This window comes from Anarrhichthys ocellatus, unplaced genomic scaffold (genome assembly GCF_004355925.1).
Source record: "Anarrhichthys ocellatus isolate YVR2014 unplaced genomic scaffold, GSC_Weel_1.0 scaffold19, whole genome shotgun sequence".
Lineage (NCBI taxonomy): Eukaryota > Metazoa > Chordata > Actinopteri > Perciformes > Anarhichadidae > Anarrhichthys > Anarrhichthys ocellatus.
The window spans coordinates 5,260,393-5,271,548 of NW_022280049.1; the positions used below are offsets into that span (position 1 = coordinate 5,260,393).

The 11,156-nt window shown below is 43.9% G+C and overlaps 2 protein-coding genes across 16 annotated transcripts in view; one reads left to right on the top strand and one right to left on the bottom strand.

Annotated features, from left to right (window-relative positions):
- The first annotated feature begins 1,152 nt into the window (after positions 1 to 1,152).
- LOC116389209 (ankyrin repeat and SOCS box protein 12) lies at positions 1,153 to 5,527 on the top strand. Its single transcript, XM_031857718.1, is given in 5 exon segments — positions 1,153 to 1,361; positions 1,738 to 2,061; positions 3,644 to 4,172; positions 4,255 to 4,379; positions 4,381 to 5,527. Coding segments are annotated over 4 exon segments (984 nt in total). The 5' UTR covers positions 1,153 to 1,361; positions 1,738 to 1,776; the 3' UTR covers positions 4,426 to 5,527.
- The window catches only part of LOC116389207 (rho guanine nucleotide exchange factor 9), a 41,648-nt gene continuing 35,706 nt past the window's right edge, over positions 5,215 to 11,156 (bottom strand). For 10 of the 15 annotated variants that reach the window (XM_031857705.1, XM_031857709.1, XM_031857703.1 and 7 more), the window contains one exon: positions 5,215 to 10,024. In XM_031857705.1, coding sequence (XP_031713565.1) covers positions 9,849 to 10,024 — 176 coding nt within the window. In that variant the 3' untranslated portion in view covers positions 5,215 to 9,848. Of the gene's footprint in view, positions 10,025 to 10,050; positions 11,010 to 11,156 lie in introns of those variants that run through there. The other 5 variants (XR_004213108.1, XM_031857706.1, XM_031857708.1 and 2 more) reach the window with 4 other exon arrangements.

Sequence of the window (11,156 nt, forward strand, 5' to 3'; positions counted from 1 at the left end):
GGTCGGGTGCAAATAGCAATGTTGGCTACAGACACCTGGCTGCCATCTGCCTTTTATTTTGGATATACCTCCAAAAGTACAACAGCGATAAAAAACGGTTTATTTTTGCTCACTGGCATTTGTCACTGTCCTCGGGTCAGGTTTCAGGAAGTCTTTGTTATCCACATTAAATTGTTACATGACTGTGCGCTCCAATGGGTAAATAAAGTGTACTCCTGCATTTGTATGCCAGGAATCTGGACTCTTGTGCCATCTGCTGCTGAAAGAATGTGATGTGTCACAGGCTCCTGTCTGAACACGGGGCAGGATGAAGACATGGGTTTGGCAGAGGAACAGCTGACTGGCTGCTCCTGACACTGACACCTACTGAAATGGCTGCTTTGTACGCATAGAAGGTTCAATCGTCATACAGAATGCAAAGCAAGTCTGAGGGAGGAAGAACCCAGAGTGTTGGTTGTGTACGACTTATAAAGACCTTGAGCATTGAATGGTTAACCACTGAATGGTCCACTGATTGCATCCACATTCAGCCCCTTATCTAAGCTGACAATATCATGCCCCTGATTAAGACACACACAATATTAGTCAACGTGAGAGGACTCTCACTGACCATGTCTGACATTCATTAACCTTAAAACCAAAAGGGCCAAAACACTGAGTGGTGTGGTGTGATAGACAAGTCACAGTGGGATTTTGCCATCACACTATTGAAGAATATTAAAGACCCAGTCCCTGCTGCCTTGGTGTGAATGGAGAGGAAACAGGTGATAGTGGGGCACATGGAGGCAAACTAACGGCCATTCTCATGGGTTGTTTGGCTTTATCGTCACAATGTCACAGTTGTGTCTTTAATACCTGCAGAGACAAGCTGAAACAAAAAGTGGAGAGTTATGCTACTCAGTGCACCGTGACGTATAAAGAGACACCGAAGCCTCCGTTTCAATTTTTTGTTTTTATTCCGGACACACTCGCCAATCTCCGACTGAGTGTCGCACTGGTATCACCTTTCTAATTATAACCCTGAGCCTGGATTCTCCAAGAATGGAAGTTCAGCCAGGCCCATCTGTGGCCTAAAATTAGCCCCCATACCCCCCAGAAAGGAGCTTTGGTCCCCTCTGTCTGTTAACACATACGCACGCACACACACACACACACACACACACACACACACACACACACACACACACACACACACACACACCATACTGCGCTTTTCACAACTCCTGTGGAAGCGTCACACACTCCTTGGAGGACTTTTCTTTCCTTCTTTCTTCCACGTGATTTCTTATGGACTTTTGAAAGTTTTTAACTTCTTTTCTAATGTCTTCAGGGAAAAAGACACCATCATACAACTAGCTGAGGTAAGTGTCTTGTTACAGTAATTTTGCTGCTGTTGAACGGAACCACGGAGTCTTGTTTCTGCTGAGCAAATCATGTGGACCTCCAGTGGAAACCATTCTTTCTTATGTCTATGAGTATGAAATGCACTCACGCATGGCTTTTATTTAAGTTGCATTGCTGTGATTTGTCTTCTGTGAAGTAACTGTCATGTGAAGAAACTGCGCTGTCTCATGGCAGTACTGAAGGGTCACGGCAAGAAGTCATTATTTTTTCTTTCATGTAGGACTTCGTTATGTTGAAAGAAGAATCGTGCCCAACAAAAACAACCCAAGATGTCAGCTGTGCATATGTGTTTGGATGCATTACCATCTCTCTCTGACATTTTCGCCACTGCAGATGGAAGGGCTTTGACTCGCAGCAGCCTGGGGTTACATCATGGTTCTGGGCCAAGCTGTCAACATGAGTTTGATGGACATTTCGAAGATCTTCTCCCTGCTGCAGCCGAAGGAGGAGGATGAGGACAACGAGCAGTGCCAGGCCTTGATCAACGCCGTGAGCAGCGACAACGTGACTCTGCTCTCCGAGCTTCTGCCTCAGGAGAGTTACAGGAGGTCTATCAATGCTCGAAGCGGGTGGGGGGTCCCAGTCACCCCCTTGCGCAGTGCTGCTGCTCTGGGACACCTGAGGTGCTTGGAGTTGTTGGTAGAGCACGGTGCAGAGGTGAGACACGGAGAGAGTGTTTAGTTGTACAGCTTGCAGATGAGGATGGTGAGATGGATCTTTGATAGTGGGGGGGGGGTTAACCCATATGAACCCAAACCCATTTTTCCTGAATGGAAAATTATAGGGGACATAGAACTAAAACTAACTGGACCACATTTCTGAAAATATTTTAACATATATGTAACATTTCAAAGATCTGAAATGTTACATATGTCACATTGGATGATTACGTATCGATGTTTTCCTCATTTGAAAATCAATCAACTTGGACCTTTTTTGCTTGGTAACAAAGATATGCATTTTCATTTGCATTTCCACAACACATATCAAAATTACAACTTTTATGGTTAGATTGAATCAAAAAATCACTTCAAAAATGTCTTCTCCTTGGATGATCTTCAGGGCATCCTGAACACTGTATCGTAAAGAAATAATTAAATTACTTTGAAATAGGACCAAAATAGGATAGTTAAATATTGTTTGTTTGTGTTTTATTTACTGATATGTACATTTTTCTTTCATAACTTCATAATTCTTTCATATTTCATTTGACTAATAATTTTATACATTTTACATTTAATTTGATTAAATGTCTTTTGAATTCAACAAAAGAACATATTTTAATCAAGAATAACTGAATCGGCTAAATCAATTGAGCAGCTCATTTTTCTTATTGTGACAAACGTCACATTGGTTTTTCTGAGACAATTATAAGTTTAAAAGCCTGATGTGACATATCTGTCACAACGATATTTTCATAACTTTTTAGACATAGCTTAGTTTGATAAATATGGTCAGAACAGTTTAGATGTAATGTAGGACATGTTATCAAAGCATTACAATTGTTAAATGTGTTGAAACTTACCGTTAGCAACAAAAACAAGCTTTTTGAAATCAGCTAGTTCTGCCAGGCGGCCATTTTGGAAGTGATGTCATTGGTACACACATTAAGTCACTGTCACATGACCTCACCAGGATGGTCCGTATGTGTCACTCAGGGACTTCAAGAGTTAAAATCAAGGATAAAACTGTAGAAGGAACCTTCCAGGACATTAGATCAAACAGCTAGGTGTAATATGAAAGGGGTCCCTGAGTGACAAGCGCACACAAAGTTATTACACAACTCTGCAGTTCACCTCAGTTCGAAGGAACCTCAGAGCGTCTTTTTAGCTCTTTGTTTCGGTTTTCCATCCTCAAGGTTGTTTCCAGAAGCAGCAGGCTTTTTCCGCAAAATTAAGGCTCCAATAAACCCATTATTTACTACCTGACCAGTGCAAAACAGCAAATAGCCAATGTCAGGTATTAGAGAGGGATATAGTGGATCATTTAGCTTCTAATAAGCAGGGTATTTCCCTCAGGAGTTGGTATAGCTCGAAACAGTGTTAAAAGCAGAGTGAATATTGGATTTCAAGTCATTAGATAAATAAATAAATAAATACAAATTGAGAGGCGAGAATACGTCAATTCTGTGTAAAATAATGCAGCTGTAATGATGCATATCGACGTTGTTGGATCACCAAATCTGTCAGGACCGCTTCCTGTGACAACATGTCGGTGCACTGCTGTGTTTTGAATCCAGATCGACAGCCTGGACGTGAAGGCCCAGACACCTCTGTTCACAGCTGTCAGTGGGAAACATCTGGACTGCGTGGTTGCCCTGCTGAAGGCCGGAGCCGATCCCAATGGCAGCCAGTACAACAACTGCTCCCCGGTGCTGACCGCAGCCCGCGAGGGCGACTTAGACGTGCTCCGGGAGCTGCTGCGCTTCGGAGCCGAGGTGGACGCCAAGACCAAGGTCCCCGAGTGGGCCTCCAGTGCCACGGCCTGCAGAGGGCCCCTGTACATCTCAGCTGTTTATGGACACCTGGACTGCTTCAAACTGCTCCTTCTCTACGGGGCCAACCCCAACTACAACTGCACGGACAAGACGTTGCTGGCCAGGATAAAGCAGCCAAAGACGGTCCTGGAGGTGTGTCTGCGTTACGGCTGCGGGGTGGAGTACATCCAGCTGCTCGTAGACTTTGGGGCAGACGTGTTTCTGCCCACACTCATCATTGACAAGACTACGAAGCAGAACGAAGCTCTGATTCTGCTGCTCAAAGAGAGAGGTGAGACACCGGTCATGGTTTGGTTCAGTGTGCAAAGTGTCAAAATGTTGATCCACCTTTGTTTTGTCTGTTCCTGCTCCAGTTTGTCCCAAAACACTGATGTCGCAGACTCGGCTAGCAATCCGAAGATACCTCCCCTTTGCCAACAAAGAGCCTGTCATCGACTGTTTGGACGTTCCTCTGATCCTGAGGAACTATCTGAAGCACGAAACCTCTGAACACATATGATGCTCACCGTAGCATCAGAATATAGGGCCAGTGACAATTGTTTTTTTTTTACCTCATTTCAGATGACTGGATAATTGATTTCTAGCTTTTCCGAGATGTAGAAAAGGTCCCTGTACTGTATAGTGAGTGCTATAAATCCTTGTTTTTGTTATTTATATATTAAGATTGAAATGTGTGCCTACTAAACAGATATATAACTTCTGATTAAATTATTATTCAGGCTCTACAAAGCTTATGGAAGTGTCTTCGTCAAACACAGAAAGATGAACATCCTAAAGGACTCCATGTTGGACACTCTGCCGTGTCCTTTTTGCAGTGTAACACCGTGGTTGACCACTAGAGACCACAGTAATACTGCTTGTTGCCCTGGTCCAAATTTGGTAACACCTCTTTGCATCACCTTTAGCTCTGTTCTCCTCTGAGGTAACATTACACAATAAAATATGTATACATCCAGACACACATGCACACATCTTACCACAATGTCTAAGACCTTCCCTTAAAAAACACTCTTTCGACAGCTGTGGACTTCAAAACAGGAAGCGGAGAAGACATCTGCCCAAACGTCATTACAGCAGTTATTTGCAGGCTACAATTTGTGGTTATGAATGTTTCTTTTGTGAGTTGTGAAACGCCTCGTGATACCGCTATTATCTTGTGTTCGCATGCCCTTGAATCTTTCCTCTGTCACACATCCAGGAGTTAAAATGCGTCAGCTGTTGGGAATGGTGGACCTGCAAACAGGAAACGATGTCACACAACAGGAAACCCAGCACAATGCTCCCACTCACACATTGACGCCTCGAACACGCAGTTCTGTAGAGGTTTTATTTTCAACAAAAGTACAGCTATATCAGATATGGATTTATTTTTACAGCGAAGTACAACATATTCCCAGTGCTTCTGATTACATCAAAACATAGAATGTACATACAGTTGACATCTCCACTCTCCCATTCACAGTTTCTGGATTGAATAGGCATTATTTTTCAGGTTTTTCATTTCTACAACAAATAATCAAACTCAAAAGGCCAGCGAGAAAGAAAATGACAAAATGTTTGCATATGGTGACAAAGGATATGGATACTGTGAGTAAATTGTTCTGTGTGAGGCAAAAAATCCAGACCTTAAAACTAGATGGTAATATACAATGAATAGATTTCAAAGGTGGAATGTCAGTCCTCTGTTTACCTTGTTGTCAGTGAACACCACATCGACATATGGCTCATTGAAGACTCTTTGTTTGTACCCTGACTAATCTGAAACAACACAGCGAGGAGTTCCTACTGAAGATGTCGCGATGCTAAGTGTGAGTGGCTCACGCGCAGCCTGGACTACAAGGAACTACGTTCATCTGAGCAGCCTCTGATGCGTCCGACTGACAGTCTGCTAAGTTGGCTGTCTTGGTTTTATGACAGGAAATAGAAAGAAAAAAAAAAAAGAAGAAATCTTCCACACAGAGAGCTGTCCTCTAAGTTCTCAGCACAAGGTCAGAATGATAATTATATAATAAAAAATAATGTATACATCCTTTTGAACAATGTGGCCAAAATGGTTCTATTTAATTAATACTGCATTCAATAAATACAAGTGAGGAATTAATTTGTACTGTCAAGTCATTGCACTTTAAAGAATCATTTCTTAAGTAGAAACAAGAGCATGACATGAATTGCAATGAAGTACTGTATATGTGTGTGTGTGTGTGTGCATCTTCAGGATTATGTCTATTTTTAGCTCATCCCGAGAGGTTTCGCATTTATTCAGCTCGTCTGCTTGACTACAAATCTATACACAAACACCCATGATCAGTGCTAACTCCTATTTGGTTCACTGTTGTCATAGAAAAATGATACCCGTTTTTCCTCAGCGGTTAATGGAATTCCCCAAAAAAAATAACCAGCAGTTTGGACCATGACAGTGCAGATTGGAGTCAAAGAAAAGAGTAAATAAAGACTTCAGAATAAGTTTACAGTTTATAGGACCCAATACATCTGGGCAAAGAGAACATTAGTGCCTTTAATTTCACCCATCAACAGTTCAGTCTTTGATTCAGCATGAGGGAACGATGTATCCCCTCTCTACCTAATAAATAAAAACAGAAGCTACAACCTGTAATGTGTCGTGAGCAGGAGACAGGTGGACGGAGAAAAGAACTCCCCTTAGTGAGATGGCATGGGTTCACAAATGAATGGTTCCGCGGTGGGGAAAAAAAGAAATCCCATTGGAAGTTAAATGAAACTAAACAATCTGTCAAGAGTTGTCTGAAGTCTCATGCAAAATATTGGATGCCACGAGCATGCATTTACCTGGTACTGAGGTCTACCGCACGCTAGAACTGGAACAACATTCGTCTCCAACGCAAAATACCAATATCCAAATATATGATCTGTTCTTTTTACACTATTTACAGTGTGTAGCTGATAAAGGTAAAATAGATGATTCTTCTTTTGATTCATAACGCACTGCTAATAATATACTTTGAAAAGTGAAACCTAACTTGACTAATGAAAAGCTGCTTTCCTACTATATATTCAAATGAAACCATCTGTCAGGATGTTAAATATAACAATTAAGGAATCCTATGTAGTTTCTAAACGTCTGAAATTAGAATGAACCTCTTTTTGTGCAATAAAGTTAGCGCTGTGGACGTGTGGTGTAACATCATAAGGTGTGTTTCAGTCAGACGGCACAGTATCTACTCATATGGAAAAGGCCTGACCTCTAAGTTTCTGTCCGAGTGGATTTCATGCACTGGGGAACGAGGAATTCCCAAAGTGTATGTGTGAGAGAGAGAGAGAGAGAGAGAGGGAGAGGGAGAGGGAGAGAGAGAGAGAGAAATAGAGGGAGAGAGAGAGAGATGCAAGTCCCACACTGAAGGGAAAATACATGACTAATTCAAATCTGCCTGTGAAACTGAATAGATAATCACTAGTGGAATGCTGGAAGGCACTGTTAGATAGCATCTCTCTTCTCCGCAGCAGAACGGGCCAGCAAGTGCGCATGATGGTGTGTGTGTGTGTGTGTGTGTGTGTGTGTTTGGGTGCATGCTTGTGTCTGTATGTTGGTTGGTGGTGGTGTGGAGTATAGGGGAATGGGGGAGGTGAGGGAGGGGTAGGGGGGTGTAGCACGGGACCTGAGGTTATCATGGCCTGGGAACCATATCTTTTTGCTGTGCCAGACCAGGGAATTATCTTCCAAAACAATCTCACTGGGAGCCATCTCTCTACAGACACCAGCAGCCAACTCACGCATTTCTCAACCGTCTTTACTGAAACAAAAACATAAATTACACAACATAAAAAGCAATTCTAAGGTCTCTTTTTTTTTCTTCTTTTTTTTCTCCCCAATAGGTTATAAGGCCTATAAGCAGGCAAACAAATGACATAGAACGATATATAACTCTTTCATATCACGTTGTAGTGGATAGTGAAGATATATATAATGATATATCACATTGCACAAGTTGTCATACTGTATATGTACTGTCCATCAGGTGATATAATTCAACACAAAAATGTACTTCTGTATCCGAGGTCAAAATATGATCACACAAACCATGGCCTCGTGTGTCGCTTACATTCCCACTGTAGAAAAGCATATACCTTCATGATGTGTGTGGACTGTGTTGGGAATCCTCTCGTTCCTAACACCTCTCTGTCAGTCGCATACTGTATGGCGGGATGTCGCCCGCAGCAGCTTTCGGCGACATTGTTGATTAAACACAACAATCTGATCGCGCCACAGTCCCGTGTAAATCACTCAACAGTGCCGAGCTAACTGCCAGAACATGGATCGGATCTGGAAAAAACAACGGGGAGGAGTGCCAAGATTTGAAGCTGCAGCCTGTAGAGATGCATGAATCTGTCAGAGGACACCTGCACGATGCTACAGATTAAATTCACCTTTCCGCCTCCCTACGGTGATGGCTCACACTTCTGCAGTGTACGTCCTTTCAGTGCTGACTCACAACCAACCGCTACAGTTGTCCTGTTCATTTTATACATATGTATTTTTTTGACCATTTCCCCTTGTGCTGGTTAAGGGCCTGTTCCGAAATTCTCACACTGCGGCGCATTAGCGTCGGTCCTACTTTAAACTGGAGGAGGGAGCGCTCCTCGGACTGAATGTGTGCTGTGCTTTTTACAGTGTGAGCAACACTGAGAAAAATAATGAAGCCAAACGAAAGCAAGTCTTTCTTTTGACAGCTGACGTGAAAAAGAGATGCTAGTTTAGACCTTGGCCAATGCTTCAACTTCACTTTTAGACCTCTCGGTGGATTTCCGGAGGTCGGCTGTTCTCTTTCCAAACACCCAGTGAGCTGCCAGCACAGTGCTACAGGGGTGGTCTCTGGAGGAGAGTGGGGAGGGTGGAGGGATGGGAGGGGGCTTTGACACAAGGCAGGTGGACCGCAGCCTGCCTATCTCCTGCTCCCAGCTGTTTCATCTGAGCGGCAAAAGCTCTCTCGTCGAAATTGTCGGCATGAACGGTTATGAATACCCTGTCAAAAGTGGTTGGTGAAAGGATGCAAAACATTCTATTGATGTTCCAACTATTGATTTGTTCCCTGACCCATCATATCATGGCCAATGGCAGGTTTCCAAAAGAGTGAAGCTCTCCCTCCGAGAGCCGGTGACTCACACACGGGCGGGCTGAGCAGGTGGGTAGAGAGATAGAGAGGACAAGGGATGGATGGGGAGAGCGAGGGAGACACCGTAAAACGTCAGACTTGGTGAGGGGGGGGGGGGGGCTACTGTATGCGAGCAGCTAGAGAGAGGAACAATGGAGTGTTGAGAGTGAGGAGGAGATCCAGACGCAGGCATGTGTGGCTGAGCAGAGACGGCCTGGCTGGTCTGTGATCAGTGGAAAGATGGATCTAACTCGGAGATGATGCCGACGGCCGAGCTTCACGGGGTCCCTTCAGACGCCACGGTGCCCATCGCATTATTCACTCTCGCACTCAGAAGAATGCAACAAGCGACCTTGTCGAGGTCGACACACTCACACCACTAGGAATGCCCCGTCCTGGCCTCGTGTTTTTCTCCAGACGATGGACTGAAAATGGATTGATGTGACAACCTAAACAACTCTGGGACATTCAGATGGCGTGAAGATGCAGAATCCAGGGGGGGGGGAGGGGGGGGGGTGGAAAGAGTTCATGACAGGCGACTCAGCTGGAGAAGCGTGATAACTAAGAACGTTACTGACGTATATGAATTGTAATGTTTTGTCATTTTTCTCAACGTTTTAAATCCAAGTCTTCTGTCCTCTTGCTGCTTCCAGTCACACGCTATATTAACAATGGTCCATATTTTCAAAAGTCTCTTGTGTGTGTGTGTGTGTGTGTGTGTGTGTGTGTTTTTCGTATTTTTCTTCATCATGGGACATGATCATCCAGTGTTTAGTGCTTCTAAGAAAAATAGCTGGTCCTTCAGAAGAGTCTGTGTGTCTCTATTTCTTAAATGGAGCTAATCTACTAAAATTATGCCAGAAAGGAGCCTGGCCTCTTTTGGATTGACTGAATTCAAAAACCTCTCCTTGTGCCATGTCCTCCGTTACCTCATACTGCCCCGCACTTAGGGGGTCCTGGGGGGGCGGGTATGAGGGGGGCGTGCACCTGTTTACACCTGAGAAGGCAGGTGCAAAAAAAGAGCAAGAAAGGGGGGGGAGGGAGGGGAGAGGGACAAGGAGGCAGCGCAGGGCACAAAGCGAGAGAAGAAGGAAGGAGGTGGATAGCAAACAGGAGACACCGTCAGTAAATGTACCTTGAACAGACACACAAAAACACAACACCGAGTCATGCGTCCATAGAAAACAGGCACGTGGACGTACAAGATGAGCTTCCGGTGGTAACATTCCTGCATATTAAACCTACGATATGATAACAGTGTGACCATATGGTGACGGCTGAATTGGGACACGGGTGGAATTCAGCTCTAGCAATGACACAAGGGAGACTGAAGATGCTATTCAATCAAAAGTCTGTGGCAGACAAACAGGAGAACCAACAGATTACACTGGATACAGTGATGGAAAGCAGGCAGTTGGACGAGAGACATTGTTCTTCCACGCTTGTTGACAGCACATTTGTTTGAATAGCACCCTCGACACTTGAGAACACAAGAGCGGCAAGTATAGAGCCAACAGAAAAAGCTGTTAATATGCATTTAACTACAGCCTACGACGTCATCTAGCTATGGTCTACAAGCATCACAGCTATAGGCTAGTGCAATTAGAAATTAGATACAATCAATATTTGGAGATGAAATAGTCAAAAGTTGCCATGGCATCTTTGGGAGAAATGAAAAGATGAGGAACAGTGTCTTTTGTTAGGGGGGGGGGGGGGGTTAGCAGTTTGAAGGGTTTGATCTATTTGTGTTCAGAGGAACCTGTTTTTATCTTGGACAGTCAACACAATGCTTGTAAACAGATCGGACTGTGACTGCATGCTCCAATGTGCCAATCACAACGCCTCCCAATGCTGCTCAGCAGTTGCCATGGCATCTTATTGCGCTAGCTCTAAGGAGAACTCTAATGCATATACCTTTATCATTCTCAAACCATGTCCATACAACATGGCCCTCTTTCTCAAGATGAAATCTATAAATGAATCTGAAATTCAAGAGAGTACTTCACCTTGTGCCAGCCATGTACACATACAGCACTTAGAAACACACAACATTTACTTCTGACAGACATCTACGGGGATCCTAACATCAAGAGAGAACATTCCAGCAAAGGGGGGGGGGGGGGGGGGGG